Source organism: Sceloporus occidentalis, unplaced genomic scaffold (genome assembly GCF_023333645.1).
Source record: "Sceloporus occidentalis isolate IW3139 unplaced genomic scaffold, rSceOcc1.0.p SCAF_1, whole genome shotgun sequence".
Taxonomy (NCBI): domain Eukaryota; kingdom Metazoa; phylum Chordata; class Lepidosauria; order Squamata; family Phrynosomatidae; genus Sceloporus; species Sceloporus occidentalis.
This window is the reverse complement of record NW_028316981.1, coordinates 58,337,594-58,363,751: the sequence shown is the minus strand read 5'-3', so window position 1 is coordinate 58,363,751 and position 26,158 is coordinate 58,337,594. Positions and strand designations below refer to the sequence as shown.

At 40.8% G+C, this 26,158-nt stretch overlaps 1 protein-coding gene across 4 annotated transcripts in view; it reads right to left on the bottom strand.

Moving 5' to 3' along the window:
• TASOR (transcription activation suppressor) overlaps positions 1 to 24,851 on the bottom strand; it is a 103,494-nt gene extending 78,643 nt beyond the window's left edge. For all 4 annotated transcript variants that reach the window (XR_016281019.1, XM_089522353.1, XM_089522363.1 and 1 more), the window contains exons 1-7: positions 24,449 to 24,851; positions 17,334 to 17,479; positions 13,062 to 13,154; positions 8,606 to 8,678; positions 2,744 to 2,835; positions 1,682 to 1,840; positions 987 to 1,108 (exon numbers count right to left, since the gene is read on the bottom strand). Coding sequence is in view for 3 of the 4 variants with exons in the window: in XM_089522353.1 (XP_089378479.1) it covers positions 987 to 1,108; positions 1,682 to 1,840; positions 2,744 to 2,835; positions 8,606 to 8,678; positions 13,062 to 13,154; positions 17,334 to 17,479; positions 24,449 to 24,755 (992 nt within the window). In the remaining variant the exon portion in view is untranslated. The remainder of the gene's footprint in view (positions 1 to 986; positions 1,109 to 1,681; positions 1,841 to 2,743; positions 2,836 to 8,605; positions 8,679 to 13,061; positions 13,155 to 17,333; positions 17,480 to 24,448) is intronic.
• Positions 24,852 to 26,158: the final 1,307 nt, after the last annotated feature.

Below are 26,158 nucleotides of genomic sequence, written 5' to 3'. Positions count from 1 at the left end.
CAAAGAGAACAAACCTCCTTGTATTGTATAAAAATCCACGAAGAATAATAAATGAGCACACAAAAGATTCACTGGATATAGAAGTAAGCTTTTTACTTTTTGTATTATCAAATTATATTACTGCCATGTCACTGATCTGAAGCTGTATTTCCAAAATACGGACCAAACTAACTCTTCTCTACCATTATCTGCCCTGAGACCAGCTCCATCAGGCTTCTTATGTCCTTGATTTTCCACGAGTTTCATTAGACTGCCTCCGAAACACTTCTACTCAAGCGTGCCCTTATGTAAACTGTGGCAGGTTACAAACCGCCATTAGGGACGTCCTGAGGACGTCCCAGTTTGGAAAAGGGGCATCTCTTCTAGACGCCCCTTGCCCTATCACGGACTCAGTCCGTACAAAATGGCGGCGCCCTCTTCATACGGGCGCCCCCATTATGACGTAACGGACGCTCTGCGTCCGCACGTGGCACACCGGAAGTGACGCTATGAGTGCGCCCTTTGGCACTCGCTGCGCCTCTTCCGGGGCCTGAGAAGGAGCGCGATTTCCGCGCTCCTTCTCTGCAGTGTCCGGGAGCCGCGCCGTTTAAAGGCTGCAGCTCCCAGACACTGCAAGCAGCGGCGGAGCCAGACCGCCGCTTTTCAGCGGTCTATAACCTGCCTATGTAACCTTTTCAAAACTCATGATTGAGTTTGGTTCTTATTGTTTTGCATACAATATAAATTTTGAAGGTAAAATCTTTCTTGCTATAGAATCTAGGCATGTTTTAGGAACCTTTTTGGCTAAATGTGTATTGTGCCAATGTATTTATAAAAAACAAAACTTGTTTACTCGTATTATCTAGAACAGACTTACATTCTGAATTCTTCATCATAAACTGTAACTATGCATGAAACATGATGATCAGGAAATAACAGTAAACTGAGTATGTTAACAAGTCAAGCACACTAAATACTACTTTTTAAAAAGTCAGCCTGTAACTTACCTTGTTTGGGACAAATAGTTCTGTACCTTTTCACCCTTGCAAGAAAATGATACAACAGCATACGGACATACATGTCTTGGTCTTTGTCTGATCTCATCAAAGCCGTATTCATAAAAATAATACTGTAAACAAATTAATGATAAATCAACTTGACTATGCAGATAACTACATCACCAGTTGTTTACTAAGTTTATAAATATACTAACGGTACCAGATCTCATCAGAACTTGGAAGATATGGAGTGTCAGGCCTGGTTAGTATTGGACGTAAGACCTGCAATGAGTATTAGGTGCTGCAGGATGTTTTGCAGAGGAAGGAATTGGCAAACCACCTCGTAAGTATTCCTTGCCTAAGACAACTCTATAAAATTCATGGGGTCACCATAAGCCAACAGGTGTGAAGGCACACACATATATAGTCTCAAACTCCCTATTTGACTACTGAAATTACACTGTAATGGTAGTTATACTAAACGTTCAGCATCTGTCTGCATCGACTTTCAAGACAAATCTCTACAAAAACAAGTGCTCAAATTATACATTTTTATAATATTCTCCACATCAAGTAGTTTTCAGCAACAAACCTCATTAGGCTGGGAAGGGCTACGTTTTGACTATTATACAGACTCTTCAAAGTTGACTGAAGTATATTAACAATTGTATGTAAACGTATTAACATAACTGTCACTCTCATACCTGTGTGCGTTCAAATGCTCTATAATTTAAGACTGAAGTAACTCTGTTTGCATTCTTTGAAATGTGGCACTCATACTTCGGTGTAGGGTCTAATGCACTTTTAACCGTTGAATCCATTGGATTTCCTGCCAGATTATCATATATAGTTTTTGTTCTCCCCTAAAAGGTCAAAAAATGATAATGTGAATGGTGAAAGGTACAACACACTGCATCTACAATGAAATTAAGATAGGATCCAACGTTAATTGTTGGACCTGTACCAATCTGGTCAAAATTATGGATTTAAGAATGCAGGAGCCATGCCGGTTCAGATTGAAGGCCAATACAGTCCCACATTCTTTTCACAGAGCAGCCACTCAGTTGCCTATGGAAAGCTCATCAGCAAAGCATTACTTGTGTTCTCCAGGAACTCATAAACAGAGGCATATTGTATTTTATTCCAGAGATTACTGATAGTCACCCTAATTAGCAGCCACTGATGGCTCCATCCTCCGAAAGGAGAACAGACAAATCACACCAACATATCTTTGGATACAGAGTTTTACAAAGGCAAATGTTCCTACATGCCACAAGGTGCAATCTGATATCACATTTAAACCTGACTCTTCCAGCCAGCAATCTCCATCTTGAGACTTAGGTTTAATACAGATCTAACAGATAGCCCAGTTTTAGGATCTTTCTGTTTTCACTCCACCCTAATTACAAATTTTTATGATAGCAAGCATGACAGAAAGTTTTAGCCAATTTAAAAGCTATAATATCATCTATAACATATTTGTGGTCCTGTTGTTTTGTTTTATTTACTTACACAACACAGCTGCTCTTTTCAATTCTAGGATCTCTGCCTATATAAGTCACTTATCATACAGAAATTATGCATATTCACTCATTAGTAAACTTTAACATATTGCAATTTGATTTATATAGGAAAAGGCTGATATGTACAGAAAAGTGCACCATATGAATGGATTACTATATTAAAAAGAAATTATATTCTTGCAGAGATTCATGAAAAGCATAACCAAGTTATCCTTTGTGTACTGGGAATGAACCTAAACTTACCTTTATTATTTTAAATATAATAATATCTCCAGTTGCTTTACCTTCCAGAGGATTAGCTTGCAACAAATCAGCATACCTAGAAAGATATACACCTGCAAATGCACAGAGAACAAACATCAACAGTAGAATGGACATGTAAGAATATTTTCTAATGATGTACAAGAAATACTAGAAGCAATAGTGGTAAAAATAAAATCTGAGCCATTGAAACATTGGATTTTGTAAGCATCTTCTTCATAATAAATTCAGAAAACCTACTATCAAGAGTACATATCAACAAATTGCTTTAAAAATCAGATTTAAAATCAGAGGTTCAACAAAAGCCAGAATAAGCTGCTGGCCAATGTAACTGCATTATACACACCATCTGCTACACCAAAAGAATGCATTGCATTTTCCTCCTTATGAACAGAAGCAAATTCCTAAGGATTAAAAATAATGAAATAATCCCCAAGGTGGTGTCAGTCCTTTGGACTTCTATGTTGACAAGACTGCCATCATTTGGGCCTCACAAAGAGTCTTTGTGTGCTAACCTTCAGCAAAGGACTGCTCCTCTTGTTACAGCACTTCATCATCCATCCATTTCGCTTACAAACTGGGCTAAAAGACCCTCTGTCTCGAATTCAAGCTCATTATGGGCTTTGGCTGCATTATCTGTCTTTCTGGCTGGTGTGCCATTTGAAGACATTTGCTGTGCAGCTACCTGCTCACAGCCCATAACTTTCATACATCACTACAGAGGGGACTTGTGGTCACGTGCTGACACTACTTTTGGAAAAGCTGTACTGCATTCCAATTTGCCTTGAGTGTACTGTGAAAAACAGGCAGAATTATGCCAGGCTAGCAACAGCCAAGCAGGAGTCAGCTGGTGATAGCCAAAGGAATGTTGGCCGGTAAGAGGAGAATTCCATTGCTGACAGTTGGAGTCAGATAGGGTTTTGGTTCCAGACAGTTAGGGTCTGGTTGTGTAAATGTCCAGAGGTTAGAGACTGTGAGAGGTAAAGTTTGGAAGGAAATGACTCAGCTCTATGTCAGAGTCTGATAGGGAATAAGTTCAGAAGTGAGGGACTTGGTTCTAATACAGTACTTCAAGTGAGGGAGTTGCTGTTCTGATATCCTGAGGGATCAGGTTAGCCTGAGAGCCAGTATAGAGATAAAGTCAGAAGGATAACAGTAAGTGAGGATGGTGTGAGGGTCCTAAGTGAGAGTAACTCGAGTTCTCTAGAAAGAGAGAGAGGAGTAACAGAGTGTAACTACGAATGAGGAATGTCGTAAGACAAAAAAAATGTTGGTAAAAGCACTGAGGGTTCTAAAATTAAAGGCCAACAAGGAAGATATGCAAATACACCTATATATAGCTCGGTTGAGGAGTGACCAGGAAAAGAGACATAACTATTATATATCTCAATGGAAAGAACTGGGTCACGCCGCTATAGAAAAAGATTCACAAAAATTCTGGCATATTATTGCACGAGCAACCAGAACGACAGACCATTCTTTAGAAGCAGTAATTCAAAGTAATGTATGAGAGGAATATTTTGTAAACATGTATAGCTGTAAACTAACTACGTATCTCCATCCATATTTTCCTCAAATCGCTGCCTTCCCAGAATGGCCAGAGGTTACCCTTGAACAGGGTAAAAAAAAATGTCCAAATAATCTATTAATAAAGCGCCCGGGGAAGGCATGATTACCATGGAATTATTTAATGTAAAATCAGATTATTGGGCACCTATTTTGGCCAAGTTATTTGCATATATAAATAAATCAGGACACATCCCCGAGGGATGGAGATCAAGTATCATCACCCCCATACATAAAAAGGGAGATTAAAAAAACCCCTGCCAATTACAGGCTAATTACTGTTTTGAATATCTCCTCCAAACTGTATACGCGTACCCTATTGGATCGTTTAGAAGATTGGTCTAAGAGACATAATTTAATACCCGAAGTCCAAGCTGGCTTTCAAAAGGGGAAATCTACTATTGATTTGTGTTTTGTATTAAATTTTTTGTTCTGTAAATACACCCAAAACATGAAGCAAAAGCTGTATGTTTGCTTCATTGACCTAAAGTCAGCTTTTGATTCAATCCCTAGGGACTTGTTGTGGCAAAAGCTAGAGAAGGCAGATATCGACCCCACTTATTATATCTAATTAGGACCTTATATACTAACACCTCGATACAGTTCAAAGTTGATTTGGAGGGCCATCTTTTCCCCAAAATAAATACCTATGCTGGTATGAAACAGGGCTGTATTTTAGCCCCCCCCCCTTTTTTTTTAAAAATTTATATTAATGATATTGTCAAGGAGTTAGAGGGCTTACAGTATGCCCCAGTTACTATTCTGGATCAAAAGCTTACTCTGTTAATGTATGCTGATGATATTATTCTCTTATCCAGAACCCAAGTGGGATTAAGACGTTTGCTTGCCAGATTTTCATTATACTGTAAAAAAAATGTCCTGACAGTGAATTATAATAAAACTCAGGTTGTAGTGTTTGGCAGGCGCCCCAAAACACACTCTTGGCATTTAGATGAACATATAATAAAACAAGTTAAATCCTTTAAATTCTGGGAATTTTCTTTTCTGAATCAGCGTCCTGGAAACAACACATGACAAACATTAAAATCCAAGCTCATAGATCGGCTACAGCAACCTTGAGCTTTGCTGTTAATAAGGGAGGCAATTTAGTAAACCCTGCTGTAATGGTCTTTAAAGCTAAAACTCTGGCACAGATCCTTCATGGGGCAGAGATCTGGGGCATACCTAAGGCTCCAGGTCTGGAAGTGCCTCAGAATTATTTTTTAAGGGCATTACTAGGATTTCCTAGGGACATTCTAACTGCTATGATTCGTCTCGAAACCTCTGTTCCAACTTTAGAAAGCCAAATAGCTAAAAGGATCTTATGTTATTGGTTTAAGATCCAAGAGATGCCAACCTCTAGATTACCAAAAAATGCCTTTAGGAACCTAATAATGGATTACCAGATTATAATTGGGTTTATGGGGCAGCCCAATTTATTACTAAGTATGGGCTTTCAATGAGTGAACTGGTAGGGTTAGATTATCCTGCAAGGAAGGTAAAAATAAATAATACAATATCAGAAGTTATTACCCTTGCAGAATTACATACTGTCCATGAATCTCCATGTGCCCCTTTATATTATAGCCTCAGACAATTTTGTGATCATCTGGATTATTTTGACAATCTTAGGCCTGTTACAGACTGCCAAAATAAAGCTGCTTCGGGTCTCTTTGGAGGTATGCTGTTTAAATGATGCATGCATCCTAAGAATCCGGAAGCTGCACCAAAGCTGCACTCCAGTGCTTAGGAATGGAGTGTGGCTTTGGCGCGACCTCCGGACTCTTAGGACCCATGCATCATTTAAACAGCATACCTCCAAAGAGACCCGAAGCAGCTTTATTTTGGCAGTCTGTAACAGGCCATACTTTTGCGCAGTTGCGTAGAGCTTTCACAGAACTGAGGCTTAACATGTTTGATTCAGCTGAAAAGATGGAAGGCTTAAAAAGGTTCCGAAAAACGAACGGAGATGTATTGTTGGCTGCCCATATCCAGAGGATTTGGTACATTATTTATCCTGTTGCCCTTTGTATAAAGATCCTAGGGAGTGTTTTGTTTTACCCTTAACTACTAATAAAATCTTTTCAAACTCTCAAGAAAAAGTACTTTACCTCCTCATGGACACAGATAAATGTGACCTAGCACGTAGCACTGTTTGCTCTTGCTGCTAAAAAGACTAGAAAGAAATACATAGCAGAGATTGCTGTTCCCTGTAATGGGGATAACTTGATCCAAAAGGGTCCAACTGTGAATTTTAACATATTCATGTTATGTAAGCTGTCCACAATTGTTAATGCTAAACTTTTGTTATCTGATACAATTTGTTGTATTTTGTTTTTACGGAATTTTTATGTGTATTGTTTTATTATCTTCATTTTGCAATGGCCATTGGCCAAAAGCAATAAAGTATGTATGTATGTATGTATGAGTAGAACTTAGTGCAACAAAGTAAAACACTAACAAGCGAATGTACCAACTGAACAAGTGTAACATTGTTAAACTGTTTTTTAAATAAAGTTTTATTGTTAATTATGTACAGTGCGCCCGCGCCATACGCGGGCGCGCCATACACGGACTTGAGTGTATGTGCTCAAGCCGCAGCGCGCGCGCGGGGCGTCCCATTCAATTGAATGGGCGCCCGCGCCCGTTGCGCCCCACGCGCGCCCGCACCGCCGCGCACGAGCCCCATTGTTCCCAATGGGGCTCGAGCATAGGCGGAATTCGCCTTACGCAGAGAGATCCGGAACGGATCCCCCGCGTAAGGCGAGGACGGACTGTATAAGTTTGTCTGGGTCTAAAATAAGTAACCGTGCTACTAGGTACCATCTGAAAGTAAATTCTAAAAGGAGAAAATAAGCCGTTTTGGTGGTTCTTGTCACATAATTTGGTGGCAGCGGGAGGATGACAAAACCTATGGGGCTAGTACAATAGGAAAATAGATGAGTGGGACTCATTGTGACATGTATTTTTGACTTCTGTACTGTGTTTTCATGTTTCAGGATGGTTAACTTCTGTACTGTGTTTTCATGTTTCAGGATGGTTCTGTTCCTTGAAACTGCTTCTAGACCATTGTTGCCTTGTATGGGTGGGAGGCATGATGCTCATGTTTCATGCTTTGCATTTTACTTAATGCTCACTAAATTTTTCACTTTTTGCAATGACACTCCCATCTCCTTGTTGTGTGTAGCATAGTAGTTTCCCATTTTTGTGAGGCACAGAGACAACAAAGAAGGAAGTCAGGTCACACACCTGTAACCATAGCTCTTTGAGTTCTGTGAACTCACACAATCCCATCTGTCCTTCCCTTATCGTGTCTTGCTGGTCCTATGAATTACTGCATTGGCATCCATGGAACTGGAGGCTTCGGTAGGAAGCCCCTTATCTAAGGTACCTGGGGGTGGGCAGGGCTACTTCTACTAGATTCTAGTAGGTTCTGAACAGTCCACTGTGCAGGTGCAGGATAACCCATTTGTGTTAAGTGCACAGATGACCACTTGAAGAGCTACAGTTACAGGTATGTACCCTGTTATTGTTATTATTTATTTATTTATATAGCGCTGTAGATTTGCACATTTCACTTTCCTGTCCATTTCACTTTGCTTAAGAACAGAAAGAAGTGATAATACAGGTACCTTCCTGCACATGTGGTACGATTGTCCAAGCGTATTTGCAGGGAGGTGGACTGGATGGTCCTTGCAGTCTCTTCCAACTCTACGATTCTATGATTTTGGCATTCAGTAGTTAACTTAGTTTCGGAAATCACTGATCAAAAAATTGTCCCTTTCCAGAACTTTTACTGCTGTCAGTGTTTATTAATGAAAACAAGACATTACACAATAAAGATATTATTGCATTTTTGTTGGCATTGGCCAGGACTGAAATTGCTAGGGGTTGGAAAACTGGAAAGGTCAATATGACTGATTGGTGGTCTCGATTTTGGAATTTTTGGTTTATGGAAAAGCTCATTGATCAATCTAGAAGGTTGCTCATCTCTGTGTTCTGAGTCCATCCCTGTTTTTATGTAATGTTGCCCTTTTACATCCCATGTGACCCTGAATCTTTGAAGTTGGTTTTTAAAGATCTATATATTCGCATGTTTTTGTTTGTATTTGTTATTGTTTTCTGCCTTTTTTGGTAAGAAATAAAATTTAATTAAAAAAAAAAAAGAACAGAAAGAACAAAACTCCTACTGATTAGAAATAATGAATAAAAACTCTTCCATAAGACCCCTAGAATTCTGTAAGCTGCAAATGTATTGATAATAAACTGGATAATTACCTCGAGAAGGGCTGCCAAGGACTGTTATTTTGGAATGACCCGCTTGCAAACCATTTTCACATATGTTTTGCACCTACAATTAAAAATATAGTTTAATATCCACTGACAATAGACACAGACGACATTAGATACCACACAGCATTTAATTTCAACTAAATGTTGATCTTATAATGCATTGTATTTGCAGCAGTGAATGGATTCACAGCACTTACAGTGGGGCAAAAAAGTATTTAGTCAGCCACCAATTGTACACGTTATCCCACTTAAAAAAAATTAGAGGGGCCTGTAATTGACATCATAGGTAGACCTCAACTATGAGAGACAAAATGAGAAAACAAATCCAGGCAATCACTTTGTCTTGATTTGGAAAGAATTTGCAAATTATGGTGGAAAATAAGTATTTGGTCACCGTCAAACAAACAAGATTTCTGGCTCTCACAGACCTGTAACTTCTTCTTTAAGAGGCTCCTTTGTCTCATTACCTGTATTAATGGCACCCGTTTGAACCCTTTATCAGTATAAAAGACCCCTGTCCACAACCTCAAACAGTCACACTCCAAACTCCATTATGGTGAAGACCAAAGAGCTGTTGAAGGACACCAGAAACAACATTGTAGACCTGCACCAGGCTGGGAAGACTGAATCTGCAATAGGCGAGCAGCTTGGTGTGAAGAAATCAACTGTGGGAGCAATAATTGAAAATGGAAGACATACAAGACCACTGATCAACGCCCTCGATCTGGGGCTCCACGCAAGATCTCACCCCGTGGGGTCAAAATGATCACAAACTTCCCAGAACCACACAGGGGGACCTAGTGAATGACCTGCGGAAAGCTGGGACCAACATAACAAACGCTACCATCAGTAACACACTGAGCCGCCAGGGACTCAGATACTGCAGTGCCAGACGTGTCCCCCTGCTTAAGCCAGAACATGTCCAGGGACATCTGCAGTTTGCTAGAGAGCATGTGGATGATCCAGAAGAGGATTGGGAGAATGTCATATGGTCAGATGAAACCAAAGTAGAACTGTTTGGTAGAAGCACAACTTGTCGTGTTTGGAGAAGAGAGAATGCCGAGACGCATCCAAAGAACACCATAGCTACTGTGAAGCACGGGGGTGGCAACATCATGCTTTGGGGCTGTTTCTCTGCAAAGGGACCAGGACAACTGATCCGTGTACAGGAAAGAATGAATGGGGCCATGTCTTGTGAGATTTTGAGTGCAAACCTCCTTCCATCAGCAAGGGCATTGAAGATGAAACGTGGGTAGGACTTTCAGCACGACAATGATCCCAAGCACACCGCCCGGGCAATGAAGGAGTGGCTTTGTAAGATGCGTTTCAAGGTCTTGGAGTGGCCTAGCCAGTCTCCAGATCTCAACCCCATAGAAAACCTTAGGAGAGAGTTGAAAGTCCGTGTTGTCCAGCAACAGCCCCAAAACATCACTACTCTAGAGGAGATCTGCATGGAGGAATGGGCCAACATACCAGCAACAGTGTGTGCCAACCTTGTGAAGACTTACAGGAAATGTTTGACCTCTGTCATGGCCAACAAAGGATATGTAACAAAGTATTGAGATGAACTTTTGATATTGACCAAATACTTATTTTCCATCATAATGTGCAAATAAATTCTTTCCAAATCAAGACAAAGTAATTGTCTGGATTTGTTTTCTCATTTTGTCTCTCATAGTTGAGGTCTACCTACGATGTCAATTACAGGCCCCTCTCATCTTTTTAAGTGGGAGAACATGCACAATTGGTAGCTGACTAAATACTTTTTTGCCCCACTGTAAGTAAAGGCATACAATATTTCCATCATCCCAAATTCTCAGGGAGCACAAATGTCAGGATATCTATGCTTACATTAAGAGTTTGCCTACTACCTCACTTTTGCTAGGATCAAGCACAAGAACTGGACAATACTTCACAGTCTCCCTCTGACTCTCTGCTGGAGTGGAAAGGCAGCCCTTTGTTTACTTTTCTCGGCATCTACCACATGCTTTTGGAGCATTTTCAATTACAACATTGGTTCCCAGCCCCTGGACCTCAACTCCCATAATTCTTTACCGTTGGCCAAGCTGGCTGATACTCTTGGAATCTGAAGTGCAAAACAAACAGAGGACTAAAACTTGAGAACCATTGAATTAGTGGGAGAAGATGTAGGAACAGGAATATGTCTTTATTCTTGCTGAGGTCTTCATGCCCAAGAAAGCTAGCAGACTCAAATGTAGAGGAAGTTGACATGCTTCCATCTTCCTTGCTCATATTTGAGCTATAGGAGGAAGGCAGAAATGGGTCTTCTTATGAGTCCACTAGCAGTGTACTCAGGCAAAACGAGAATATTTATTTTTATTATTTATTTATTTATTTATTTGTTGCATTTATAGCCTGCTCTTCAGAAATAATCTTAGAGCAGCAAATTGGTAATTAGATCATTCCCTGCCCCCAGGATTACAATTTAAAGGCACAACACACAAGGAAAAGGGATGGCAGTATGGAAGAGGATGATGTCTGGCAGAAACTGCCTTTTCTTCTCTCTCTCACCCTCCGAGGCCAGGGTGATGGCAGTTAGAATGGAGGGAGGGCTCTTCTTCTGAAGCAGTGCCTGCTTCTTCTTCTCTCCCTCTGAGACCATGGTGATGGCAGTTGGGAGGGCCCTTCTGTTTCTGGGCTAAGCATAGTGGAGCTGTACCTGCCTCTGCTTCTCTTCCTCTGAGGCCTCCCTGTTCTCTCTCCTCCCCAAAGGGAAGCAACATTGATGGCAGCAGGGGAAGAACATGGAAGTGTGCAGACAGGGAATTCTACAACGGGCCCTTGTTACTTGTAATCACAATATTTGGTTTAGCCACCAGGATGTATGAGTCCCTATGTTTGACTCTTTACACAGCAGACAATATTTAGCCTACTAAAAGGCAAAAATGTATTCAAATTCAAAACTCAATTTTTGCATGCATTCTACATAGCTCAACTACACATAGCAGCATTTTCCCCTCAAAATTAGCACAGATTTTTTTTAAAAAATTGTTTGGCAACTGGGACCTATCTGTTCAATTGAAAAAGCAGTGTAAGGCAGAACTGATCTAGTTGCTTAGAGTTTACTTCTAGAAGGAACATCAAAAAGCTGTTTTGTACAATTATGCTGAAATATTTAAAGGAAAATACAATTGATGTCTCTTTCAATAGTATGTTTTTGGCTCAAAGAGCCACTCAAAACTATTTCCAACCTTTCCAAAAAGAAAATGCATACTAAGCACCTGATCATGTACTTCATTTCCATAAAGAGATGTCATATGCTCAAGTTTTGCATACATTCTACATAGCTCAACTATACATAGCAGCACTTTTCTCCACAAAGAAGCAAGTCTTCAAAATAAATTCCCTGTATAATTCCAGCCCTTAAGTGTTAATCTCTCAACTATTGCTATGAATGGAAAACAAGCAGAGATGTGGATTCACTATACGGTTCAATCTAAGATCTAGATCACATCAGGGCTGAAGGGTGGAGTATAAATACCATAAATAAATAAATAAATAAATAAAGGTTCGGGTTCAATGTGTGAGCCAAAATGATTTCTTCTTCCCACATCCACAAACACACACAAACTTTGACTCTGTTTAAAAAAGGGCTGGAATTCAATTGATGCATTATGCTAGTGCAGATGCACCAGCATAGCAATTGACAGAATATCACAGGCATAGCAAGTGTAAAGGAACAAAGACAAAATCATCAGCACTGTTGTGAGAAGGCCATTCATATCAAGCAGCCAAATCTCTCCATGTTCTCACCTCAAAGCCCAAGGTGTTTTGACATGTTTATCTTGAAAAAATCACAGATGCTGGTTATTGTCCAACCCAGGCTTCCCAGAACTTCTTGGTTTTGTGCACCCACCATGAAGCCACACGTCAGAAGAGTTATCAGAGCCAGTAGCCTTCCTCAACCAATGACAACTACCATATATACTCATCTATAAGTCAAAAAATTTATGCCAAAAAACTGACCCCACAATCCTGTGTCGACTTATGTAAGCATCAATACAGTAATACTGCTCAGAAAGAAGCGCCGCCCACTACCCCATTCTCCTTACCTCAGCAGCTACTGCTCAGCCAAGCTTTCCCTGGGAACGGGAAAGAGCCAGTTGCCTTTGCAAGGTATGTATGTGTGTATACATGTGTTCCTGCTTTCCCAAGGAGACTGCATGTATATGTGTGTGTGTGGGAGGGAACTTTGTCATGTACATCTTTTGTCACATGACCCTAAGTTGTACCTTTGACTTATCCATGGGTCATATCAAAATACAAAATTTTGACCCTAAAACCTTCCCCTGACCTATACGAGGTTGACTTCTACACGAGCATATATGGTATGTCTTTCTTTGTTACCACATGGTCTGAGAAAAGGTGCAACTACCTTAATATAACATTAATAATTATTCCATAAAAATAAGAGTCTCACCAATTCACGGTCGACCTTCAGAAATGCATAAGTCTCAGCTAGCTCTTTTTCTGATCGGCCATCACGTTTCAACTCTCTTCGTTTCTCTATGAACTTTCAAGTAACAAAAGGTTTATTTTTAAACATTTAAGGGTATACTCAGTGAATAAAATCATCTAATATATTACAACAATAAAATCTGTATCGTGATGATTTTTATTTCAGGGAACTGGGCCACTTCCAAATGATTTGTTTTTCTTATCCTAAGAGTTAATTATCATAATATCTGAACAGACTAAGATGGGATTGAGATTCATGATGTTGTATTCATGGATTCAAAAATGGAAGCCATTTTTCAACAAAAGGATCATGACTTATTAGTCACTTACTAGTTCCTTATATTATCTCACAATTTCTCTAAATATCATATATCCCATATTCTCTTCTACTAGACATCTAAGGAAACATTTCTAGTTTTCCAACAACTAGTGATTTCAATTTCAGGAGTAGTAATGAGTCAAGCAACTACATTTCTATTTCGAGTCACCATGCATCTGAGGAAGTAGATTTAAGTGTATGAAAATTCAATCTACCAGCTTCTTTCTTTCAAATACTCTCAAAGGTGCTGCAAGATCCCTTTGCATATACATTTATGTTTCAAATGTCTATTTCCTTTTGAATAGATAAATAACAATAAGGTAATATTTTATATCTGGCCTAGTAATTAACACAATTTGTTTTAAAATATTAAACCACAATGACTTTATGTTGGAGCAATCTAACCGAATATGGTTGGACATTTCAATGACCTCACACCCTCTCCAACATTTTGGTGATGCACTGTTCCCTAACCTTGTCAATCTAAGGGGGAAATATACCATTTATGGCAATTTTAAAAACATTTTAATTAAGGCAGACCAGGATTTAAAAAGGGGTAATGACCACATATTATTTCAATCTTTTTCTGAGATTGTTATTCCCAGATCTGATTCCCAGGCCATTTTAAAATAGTGAACTCTCAAACACACACACACACACACTATTGTACATTACAATCTAAAGACTAGGTATATTCCTTGCTTTTAAAAATGTGAGTTCTGCAGAAATAAAGGGAGCACTTATAAGAGGGCAATTTTGTGACCAGAATAAGTTATTAACGTGTTCATTGATTACATAAAGTATTTTCTCATTATATAATTCATTGCATTCTTTTTTAGCTATGTTAAAGACTCAAGGAGCTAACCAAAAACATCCCAAACAAGGACTGGAGTTGATTGCATTTTTCTCCACCCTTTCCAAATAGGCTGAATTCCAAGCTTGTACAAGAAGTCTCCTGTTAAGAGATGTCTGTTACATTTTAAAGCCATTTTATATAAGATGATGGATGCAAACTATTTTATTTTAAAAGGTCTTTTAAAGTCTAAAAGGCAGGATAGAAATCAAGCCATGTCCTCTCATTTCCTGACATAACGATCCTCTGGAGACTGGAGATCGTCTCAAACTGCAGTAGTTGTTAATCTGCAGGGGTGGGATTGCATCCAAATGGAATATGCCACACACAAGCAAGGTAGGCTCACAGTGATCCCTCAGTTCAATTTGGGGCATCTCCCCATGCTACAGCCTATAACATTCAAGAAGATCCCCTGTTGAGGCTTTTCATGGGAGAGAGGGTACTTTGTTTCAGCCCATAAAATATGAGGCTTTTGAGGGAAGATGAAAGAGGAAAGGACTTCTCTTGAGCACTCAGCTTAAATTTTGTACCCACTCTAATGAGGGCAATGTAAAGAATGACTACTTGCAATTGTACAAATGAATAACGGAATAAAAGTCAACCAACCAAGCACTCCTCTTTGGCCTTTCTGCCAATCCTAAGCATTATCCGCATGTTTTCAAAACATCAAGACTAAACTTGTCAAAATTAGAGTTTGTGTCCTTTTAGTTCCTACATTGAGAATAGGACATGGAATATTGTATCTTACAAAGTTTAATTTTGTTACAACTTTTGACAAATGCAAAATTTATTTACACATACATAAAAACAAATACAAAAGATCAACAGAAAGAGTACTATTCCTAGTTTTCTGTGGGTTTTCTGGGCTATGTGGCCACATTCTGGGATAATTTACTCCTGATGTTTTGCCTGCATCAGTGGCTGGCATCTTCAGAGGGTGGGGGCATGTTAGTATATGGACTTGTGTGGCCCTTGACTGGGGGAAGCGTTTTACATGTTAATTTGTCTGTTGGTTTGTTGAATAGCAATGTCTCAGGGTGGGAGGATATGCAGGAGGATATGTGTCTATTTAATTAGCAATCCATTCTCTGCATAGAAACCCCTTGATGCTGGGTGGTATTCATTTGCATATACTGAGTCTTCATTTGGGGGTTCAAGATTGGTAAACAAACTTTGTTTACTTTCAGGTTTTCTTCTTTCTTGTTGAAGTTGTCCAGGTGTTTGTGAACTTCAATGGCCTCCCTGTGCATTCTGACCTGGTAGTTGCTGGCATGGTCCAAAATTTCAGTGTTTTCAAATAGCATTCTATGCCCAGGTTGGTTTATGACGTGTTCTACTGCTGGCCAGCTCAGCCTACAGTGTTTCTCGTGTTCTTTGATTCATGTTTGAATACTGCGTTTAGTGGTCCCTATGTAGACCTGCCCACAGCTGCACAGTATGTGGTAAACTCCTGCGGCCATGAGAGGGGTCTCTCTTGACCTTCACTGAGCACAGCATTTGATGGATTTTCTTGGTCAGTCTGGTCTGTAGATCATTTGAAGGTTGTGTTTCCTCATCAGTTTCCCTAGTCTTTCCATTACGCCTTTGATATATGGTTTTAAAAAAACCTTCCCTTTTGGTGGTTGTTTGGCTTCACTCTTGTGGATTTTTTCTGAGTATGGCAGCTCTTCTGATATCTGACTGGAGTAACCATTAGCCTGTAGAGCCCAGTTAAGATGCTTCAATTCATCTTTCAGGAAGTGGGGTTGACAGATCCTTTTTGCCCAGTCCACCAGTGTTTTTATTGTGCTTTTCTTGTCCCAGGTGATGGTTAGAGTTCTTGTGTACGTATCTGTACATGTGTATAGGTTTTCTGTTTATCATGTGGTCTAATTGTTGGTTCAGTTTGCAGATGACCAGGACATCCAAGAATGGTAATCTTCCCGCATATCCTCCCACCCTGAGGGCTTGCCATTCAACAACAGACCAACACACAGATTAACATGTAAATTACTTATTCCCAACCAAGAGTCACACAAGTATATATACCCCACATACTTCCATGCCAGCATTCTCTGCCACAAATGCAAGTGAAACATCAGGAATTTTCTTCCAAAACACAGCCACAAAACCACAGAAAACTATGGTGGTGAAAGCCTTCGATTTCACACAGTACTATTCCTCTTTTGAAGACTTCCATTTCTTCAGCGTCAAGCATGCTTCAACACATACAATAAAGAAAATAAGGCAGTGATACAATAACAACTGGATTAACCATTGAAGATATTTTTCATGTTCTTGAACATCACATGGCCAATTTGATTGAATCAACGGGCACTTGCAGATTAAACAATCAGTGCATTTTCAATTAATAAATTTCTACACAATCTTATAGGCATCAAGTGGATAGAATATAACTAAGGGCCAAAAGAGACTGAGAAAGCAGGGTGGGGTCATGGCCCCAATCCGGCCAGCTTCCACCCCCAAAAAACTCGGCTCTGATATGGGGCAGAAAAAAAGCTGCCCCTTTGCTGCGCTGGAGCCAACTTTTTGACAGCTCTGGGGGGAGTGGCGTCTAAATGCCATGTCCCCGAGTCGTCTGGAAGCCAGCCAGTGTGTAATTGCCGGAGTAGCTTCTGGGCTTCTCGGGGGGGGGGGGGGGGGTGTCATGTCTAAATACCACACGTTCAAGTTGGCCAGAAGCCAGCTTTACCGGGCTGTCTGTTTCGGCCCTAAGGCAAGGAAATATAGGTTGAGTATCTCTTATCCAAAATGTTTGAGACCAGAAGTGCTCCATATTTTGAAATACCAATATTTCCATATACATAATGAAGCATGATGATGTTAAAGACTGAAACGGCAGAAGGTGTGGATTATTTCCATTTCACAGATTCTCACATATCTCTCCAGCCTACAATACATGGACAGACTAAACTACTTGTGTTGTAAATCAGAAAGCTTTAGATTTTGCAGTACTTTGTATGTTGGAATTCTGGATAAAGGATACTCAACTTTTACTGGTTTTATGCATTTAGATATTTTATTTTAATATTTTATTGTTGTACATAAATAATGTTACTCACTTCTTTTTCAAAAAGTTCATTATGAATCAAACTAGCTTGTTTGTAGATGAAATTGTCCTTTGAATGGATTTCCAAATATGACGAATGCAAAATGTTCACAACATCTTCAAATTCACGAGATTCTTTTGCTAGAGGCTGGAAAAGAGCTGCAGAGAAAGAAAATGATCATTTCTTCAACATTCAAGAGTATGCTGCTTGTACTGTTAAATGACCACATTTTACACATAATGAATTGCTGGATTACTCTGGTTCATCATGAACAGGAAGTGCAGGGATACATGTAGGTCATTCTTTCCTCCTTCATATCCCTTTCTGTGCAAATATGTAAAGCAAATTAAAGATGGAAAATGTGTGTTGTCCAAACTGGAGCTCATGATCTGCTTCTCCTAACTGGTGACACAGAAACTGGTTAGCTTTCTATATCATTATGAGTGGGGTTTATTCTTTTGTTTGTGAATCCTGACTTATTTGCGACCAACACACTAGGAACCAGGTTCTAATGTCATACAGAGAGCTTCCCATTTCTGGCTTGTCTACCTATTCATTCAAACTAGAGTTGAACAAATGGCATACACAAGCTTGTCGGTAGTTTACAGTAAGCACAATAAACCAGCAATTCTGGTTTATCACTATGTGAACACACTCCCAGAATTAATAATGGACAAGATTTACAGTTGGTCCTTTATTTTCCGGGGATCCGTTCCGCCCCCCCCTGCAAAAATGGAGGGTCGCACTTATTCAAGCCCCATAGGCTTGAATGGGGCACGCCCGCATGCGCACCAATGTAAATAATAGAGGTCGTCCCTCCACGCACATTCAAGGACGCAGATCTCAGATCCACGAGTTAGGAAGAGGCGACTATAAACAGTCGTAGTAAAAAAATATTGAAAATCACTTGGTGACAGTAATCTATTGTTATAACAAACTTTAAAGCCCACAAAATCCAAAGTACAGGTATGCTTCTCCCCCCCAAAAAAAAATCATGAATAAAATGGCAGTTGAAAAAATTTTTCCTCTGTCCTCAGATGAGTATCAGTTTGCTTTAACAAGTTTGATTTACATTTAGTAAGCAAATTCAAGTCTGGGATGGAGCAGACCAGCATAGAAGGCACTGTGTGCAGATGACACATGCCCCCAAGATGCCCGGAAGCCAGCTTCAAGCTGCCCGCCTGGTTACACAGGGGCCAGCTTCCGGGTGCTCTGATAGTGCAGCGTTCATATGCTGCATGCTGCCAGAGCACGTTAAAGCTGGCTTTCTGCCATGGTGGAGTGGAAAAGCTGGCCTTTTTCCAGCAAAAAAGAAGCGGCTGTTTGCTGCTCCTTTTTCGGGCAGCAAAAATTGGACTGGGGCCATGGAATGGAGCAAAAGGTGAGGGGCAACTGAAAAAATAAATCATCCAACAAGAAAACTCCAGGAAATATCTGTCAAATACCCTGTCAATATTTTCGGAAAGGTATCTCTGGGCAACTAATTTGAACATCTCCTATCCAACTTTTTAGCTTTTGGAAATCCAGACTACTAGCACCTTCCCAAAGAGTTGAATGTAATTTGCATTAGGTTTTCAAGTGGCATGGTTAAACAAGTACTAAGGAAAGATTTTGAAAGGTAACATTTACAATTACATGAGCTCTTTGTTTTTTAAAGCTGGTATCTGTTCCAAATGAGTATTCTACAGAGGAATACTACATATGGTATGCTTACCACAGTGAAATCAGTAAGCATGAGCAGCTTGCTCTTAATTATACTTTTGACCTCAAAATTCCTCTCGACTTATACATGAGGCTTATTGTCAAGCACATAGAGCAATTAGGAAAAACTGTCTTTAATGTTCAGCATATACTGTAAAAGGTCAAATATCTAGGCATTCTGATCACAAGCAAGAACTCTGAATTATTATTTGCTAATAGCTATAAAAAACATGGGGATCAATAAAGGAATAACTCAAAAAAAGGAAGGATTTGAAACTATCCTTAGGATTAAGGAGCCCTGGTGTGTGAGTGGTGCAGCCACAATGTTGTGACTTTGATCCCAGAGGGCTCCAAGGATGACTCAACCTTCCATCCTTTCCTAGGTCAGTAAAATGAGTATCCAGCTTGTTGGGGGCAATTGGTTTACAGATTACAAGGATAAAACTAAAATACCTGCAGAATACGAAAGAAAGAGGGGACCTAGCCTTCACAAATCTCAAACTGTATTATGATACTTGTTATTTAATATGGATAAAAGCTCGGGTATTATTGAAAAATAAAAAATATTAAAATTATAGGGTGCAGATTTGAGATTTGGCTGGCATGCCTATCTATGTGTTTTATAACGAAGAAAAAGTAAACTGTCATTTTAACAATCACTACATAAGAAACTCTGGCCCAAAGCCACCAGGCCAAAAGGAGCGGCTTCCAAAAAAAGGCAACTGATGCAACTGGCCTCTATACAGACCAATGAAAGAAAGATATAAAATGGAAAATAAGCAAGGTGGAGTAGGGAAAATTGACTCAAGAGACAGAAGAATACTATTATCAAATAAAATGTTATACTGTCCAAAATATATAAATGTCTTTTCAAAATGTTCACAGAAGAGGAAATTGTAAAAGAAAGTATGACAAAATGATCATAAAACTTTGGGTTAATTGAGTTAAGTCAATGGGAATTAATTTGGGAAAGGAGGTTAAGATAGACTTTGTCCCAAGACCTACAAGAAAATTGCTACAAGATATACTTTAGATTGTATTTAACACCTGAAAAATTATGCAAGATCTTTAGAAATTGTAGTAATAAATTCCTGAAATGTTCTAAAGAAAAAGGATAGCTTTCCCACATTTGGTGGACATACGTAAAAGCGAAGAAGTATTGGGCACAAGTACATCAAATAACAAATGTAATTTTATAAGAAAACGTAAAAAGGAAACATTTTTGTTTAACATGATGAAAAACTTGGAGGGAATTGGGGGGGGGGGTTAGTTTATATGTTATCTGCCGCTAGACTACTTACATGCTCAAATGTGGAAGCAAGAAAAAAATCCATCAACAGAGAATTGGTTAGTGAAGTTATTCAACATACTAGAAATGGATAAATTGACCAGAAGTTTACAAAACAACTACTAAAAAAATACTACTTTGAAAACTGGAAAAACATTCTCGACTAACAAACTCAAAAATGGGAAAAATAGTGACCTGGACTAAAACAACGTAGAAAAGGTGTATATGTGTATGTATACACGAAATCTTAAATGTAGATTCATATGTGGCTTAAAGTTCAATTATAAAATGTTTTGGTATGAGAACCTTAAAGAAAGTAGGAAAGAAGACTGTGAGATAGCCTTTTATAGAAAGATTGGAAATGATAAAATACCAAAAAAACTGTAGACAAGGAAGTAATTAATTATGTTTTGAATGAATGAATTATTGTATTGTTACATTGTTTTAATTTATGTGTAAAATGAATCTGTTGCATAACTGTTTTTTTAAACAAGGGACTGAACCTGGACCTTTTTGTACACAAAAGTATGTGCTGTACATTATGATGCATCCTACAAAAACTGGACAGTATGCCCTCGCTTTTCAAGCCATGATATTCTCTACAGAAAAACAGCATTTTCAAGTTCGTATTCAAAAAACAAAATAGACCTCAGGACACTTGTTGCAACATCTTATAGAACCATTATTGTACATACTGGTGGAAGTGTATTATTTAGCTGATTCCTTAAAAATGGAAAGCACAGAATGAAAAGAATTAAAGGGGGAGAGGATATCTCAACCAGAGGTTTGATCCAGAAACCTGATAGTACTTGAGGGAACACCTCTAAAAGAAAATGAAGGTATGCTATCCTGTTTGATGAAGAGTAAATGATCATGTTAAATAATCTCAAGTGTCTTGACTTTCTACCAATGACCTGCTCACATTTCCTTTCTTTAAGAGCTATTGTCTAGTTCAGTGGTTAGTACCCCCCAACAGATGTTCTAGACTTCCAAGTCCATGACCTCTTGTCATGATGGCCAGATGGTTGAAATACTGAACACCTGGAGGACCAAAGGTTGAGAATGCTTGCTGTATTCATCTTTCTGAAACAAACTGCAAAGTTTCCCTGTTAGTCATGTTTTGAAAGTAATTATCTCCAAGGAGTTATGACTTGCTGCAAATAATCAGTGGGTAAACTTCTTTTTGAGTCAAATGGTGTTAAACGCATGAGCCAAATAAAGCGGTTTCCAGCCACTTTGGAGGTGTGGCATTTAGATGACACATGGCCCCAAAGCATCCAGAAGACACGTTGAGGTCGCACTCCAGTGCAAAGGACCGGATTAAAAAGGAGTTGATCTGAATTGACTCCTGTCTAGCACAGCTTGGAACTGCAGGGGGCAGCCTGCTTTGAGAGCAGGCCATGCAACCACCATGATCCCAGCCCCATCGTGGCCAGAGGCTGCTCTTTAACGGCCGTCTGCTTCACCCCACACTCTCCACTAGTCTCTGGTTCCCATATCATGTTCCATATATTATTTACTAGAATTTAGTACTATGTACGGTAGCAATAAGGTACAGGAAGATGCCCACCATTTAACTAAAGCTTTCCTTCTAGTGTTCTGATTAAATTAATTTTTAAATCCTTTCCTAAGCATATCTACAAACCTTAAGTTCATAGTGTCCTTTTAGAGAGAAGAGGAACTAGCATTAGAAGAAATGTTCAGCTTGAGTGCTCTAACGACATCCAAGATAGTTCTAATTCTGAAGCTAAATAGATCAGTATCTGATCAATACCTGGATAATATGACACAAAAAACATCTCTGAGCTTTTCAGAGAAAAGTCGAGCTACAAGTGTAAGCAAAAAAGCTGGTTATTAATACATAACCTGACGCAGACACGGTATAATTCTTGTACTGCATAAACAAAAAACCATGAAAGCCTTCCTCGGGCGTTTCTGTAAGAGGTCATTTTGCTTTCAAGGTGTTATATTTTCATAAGCAGTATGTATGCTTACATTAGCATACTCTTTTTTGACCTTGTACCATTTTGCAATGGCGTCTTTACTGAATAATGGTATCTCTTCAAACAATGTGGTTACTTCTAAAAGGGACACAGACCGAGTGCCCCTTGACAGACACTCCGAAATCTGAAATGTTTCAAAGTTCAAAATTGTGTGCTTCCTCATGGTTCAGTGTACACAAACTTTGTTTCACGCAGAAAATTAATCAAAAATAATTATCTTCTGGCAATGTGTATTAAAGAATATATGAAACAGAAATTAATTTCATGTTTAGACTTGGGTCCCATCTCTAAGGTAGAATCATAGAATCATAGAGTTGGAAGAGACCGCAAGGGCCATCCAGTCCAACCCCCGCCATGCAGGAAATCCAGATAAGGTATCTTATGCAGATGCAAAAAACCCAACAACACTGAGCTGGCAGAGGTGATAATGGGTTAAGACGATTACGCATTACAGCACATGGCAACTGGCCATCAAGGCCTGAAGGATATAGTTGGCCTACAATGTTCTATAACATGAAACGATCAAGAGACTTCTTGGTATTTTTAAATGTTAACTTTAGCATGACGGGGAAAAAACGTAAGAAAGAGCAACAAATTCTGAGGTAAGCACACTTACTCAACCAGAAACTAACCCATGTGCTTCAACCAATAATGTATATTACTTGTATCTTCAGGAAACTACTGGAATCACTGTATTGCTGTAAATGGTATAGAGAACAAACAGGCAACAAATAGCTTCTCCACGTAGCTGAGTACGTACCAGCTTTTATAACTGATCTGATTAGAAGTCATGAAGTTTACTATATTCCTGAGGTTAGTAAGAACACAAAATAGATTTAACACTTTGTTTACCTCCATTTGATAATTCTCTTCTGTAGAAATGGTTTTGGACAAACCATGTGCTCAAACTCTGCCTGACCTACTACTATTTTACGCACCAGAATGTAACGACGAAAGATCCTCATCCTATTAGTTCAGTCGACTGGTCTTTTTGGGTTGGCTGCAAGGATGAGCCCCAGTGTGGCAGAGTGGTTTGAGCATTGGAGAAGGACTCTGGAGACCAGGGCTCAACCCCAGCTTGGCCAAGAAACCCACTGGCTGGCCTTGGGCCTCAGAGGAAGGCAATGGCAAACCTCCTCTGAAGACGCCAGCCACAGATGATGGCAAAACGTCAGGAATAAACTCTTCTAGAACATGGCCACAGAGCCCAAAAACCCACAAAAAACTTGCCACAATAGGTCAGTCTTAGAGCTGCCATGAGTCAGAAATGACTTGAAGGCACACAAAGATATATCAGCTCCCTCCCTACAGAACAAGGCAAGCCTTGCTTTAATGTTAAGCTAAGAGTAATGGAAACTGGGTGACCATCACAAGGCAGGGCTCCTGGGAACGGCTGCCCCAACCTCCCTCTTCCGATGTCAAAGAGCGAGGAGGGCCCTTCCAAGGGGAAAGAGAGCCCTGGAGAACTCCTAAGAGAGAGGCCTGCCAAAGGCAAAGGCATGGTGAGAGCGGAGGTGCTCAGCCTTTGGGCCTCCAGATGTCTTGGGACTTCAGTTCCCAGAAGCCCCCGTCAGAAGCTCACTGCTCAGGAATCCTGGGAGTTGAAGTCTCAAAAGAGCTAAGGGACCAAAGGCTGAGAAGCCCTGCCTTAGCAGCACAAGGCCAAGCAGAAGGAAGCACTGCTGAGGCCAGAAAGGGAGAAGCCAGCCACCGAAGGGACTGACGGCAGGGAGGGCGGGCCAGCGGTCCCTTCCCTTCTTTCACGAGGAAGGAGGCGCAAGAAGGGAAGAGCCCTTCCAAGAGCCCTCAGCAGAAGGGAAGCGTTGGAAGAGCTCCCAGCTGCGGGGAGGCGCCGCCATCTTCTCCGTTTCCTGGGCCTCTTTTCCGTCTCTCAGGCGGCGGCGGCGGCCATTTCGCGGCGTTTCGTGGTTCCTCTTCCTCTCCCTACAAAGAAGGCAGAAGGGGGAAGAAGCGCCGCCTTCGGCCGGAGGAGCGGGGCTTTTCCCAGCCGAGCCCCAGGGCTCCTCCGGCTCTCTCTCTCTCTCTCTCTCTCTCCGCCTTTTGCATGCAGTGAGAGGGCGCTGCCTAGGAGCGGAAAAGGAGGAAGGAAGGAAGGGAAGGGAAGGAGGAAGCACCTTTCTTTTCTCGGCTCTTCCTGGGGATCTGAAAGTTCTTCTTCAGAGGGAGGTCTCTGGGGACCGAGGAAGAGGAGGACGGGGAGAGGGAGGCGCCCTTGCGGGGCCCGTTGCGCGGAGAGCCCCGAGCCCCTTCTTCTTCTTCTTCTTCCTCCTCCTCCTCCTCCTCTCCGTCCTCCTCCTCCTCCTCCTCGCAGCGGTCGCCATTTTGTGCGAAGTCGTCTTCTTCCTCAGAGGCTCGCCGAGGAGGGGCAGCCCCCGCCGCCGCTTCTGGCGCCTTCTCCGTGGCCGCGCTGGAGTCCGCCATTCTTCCCAAGGACCGCTCAAGGCCTCTTCTTCTTGTCCTTCTCCCCGCCCGAAGTCCCTCAGAGCCAGGCACAGCAGCCCTCCTCCTCCCTCAGCCACCGACCACCGCAGCCACGCCCTCCACTCTCTCTCACTCTAACATGGCGCCCGCGCGTCACTCGAGGGGAGGAGCCTAAGCCCTCCGCCGCAGCCAATCAGCGCCACCCGCCTCTTATAAATGCCAGAACGCACGTTCGCCTCCAGCAATTCGAAGCCTAGAGGCCTCCTCTGATTTTTACCTCAGAGCAGACAGAAAGACGGTTTCTTTCCTTTCAGTTACGAGAATTGTTTAAAGACCTCCAAGGAGGGAGACTCCACTACACTCTGAGGAAGCAGCCCTCACTGTCAGGAACTTCCTCCTAATGTTGAGTGGAATCTCTTTTCCTGTAGCTTGCATCCATTGTTCCGGGTCCTGTTCTCTGGAGCAGCAGAAAACAAGCTTGCTCCCTCCTCAATATGACATCCCTTCAAATATTTAAACAGGGCTATCATATCACCTCTTAATCTTCTTTCCTCCAGGCTAAACATCCCCAGCTCCCTAAGTCATTCCTCATAGGACATGGTTTCCAGACCCTTCACCATTTTTGTCGCCCTCCTTTGGACATGCTCCAGTTTCTCAACATCCTTTTTGAATTGTGGTGCCCAGAACTGGACACAATATTCCAGGTGGGGCCTGACCAGAGCAGAATATAGCGGCACTATGACTTCCCTTGATCTAGATACTATACTTTTACTGACACAGCCTAAAACCACATTGGCCTTGTTAGCTGCCACCACTCCACTTGAACTTACCATCCTCACCAATGGCATAGATGTGTCTGTGCCTGAATTCCACTCTACCAACTGCATCTGAGGAAGTAGACTGAGGTCTACAAAAGCTCATGCTGCCAGTTTCTTTCTTCTATTTAGGCTCAAAGGTGCTACAAGATCTCTCTCATAATGATTCTACAGACCAACACAGATGGATCTTTGAATTCCGACTGAGGAGAAAGGAACAGAGTGTTTCCTGGGTCTAAAAATGACATTTGACAGAAGGCAGTCTTGCTTTTTGTGTCGAGTATTAAAGTTTTCCTGAGGTCCAACCCATGCTGCATAAGTAATCCAGTTTGAGACTGCTTTAACTGCCCTGGCTCAGTGCTATGGAATCATGGGAACTGTAGTTTATTGTGGCACCAGAGCTCTCTGGAAGAGGTGGCTGAATGCCTCACAGAACTGCAGTTCCCAGAATTCCCTAGCACTGAGCCAGGGCAGTTGAAGCTGTCTCAGACTGGGTTATTTCTGCAGTGTGTTTTGTCACTTAATTTCCTTTGCATTTTAAAACCTAGAGCAGACCTAACCTGTGTTTCCTTCCTTCCTTTTCTAATG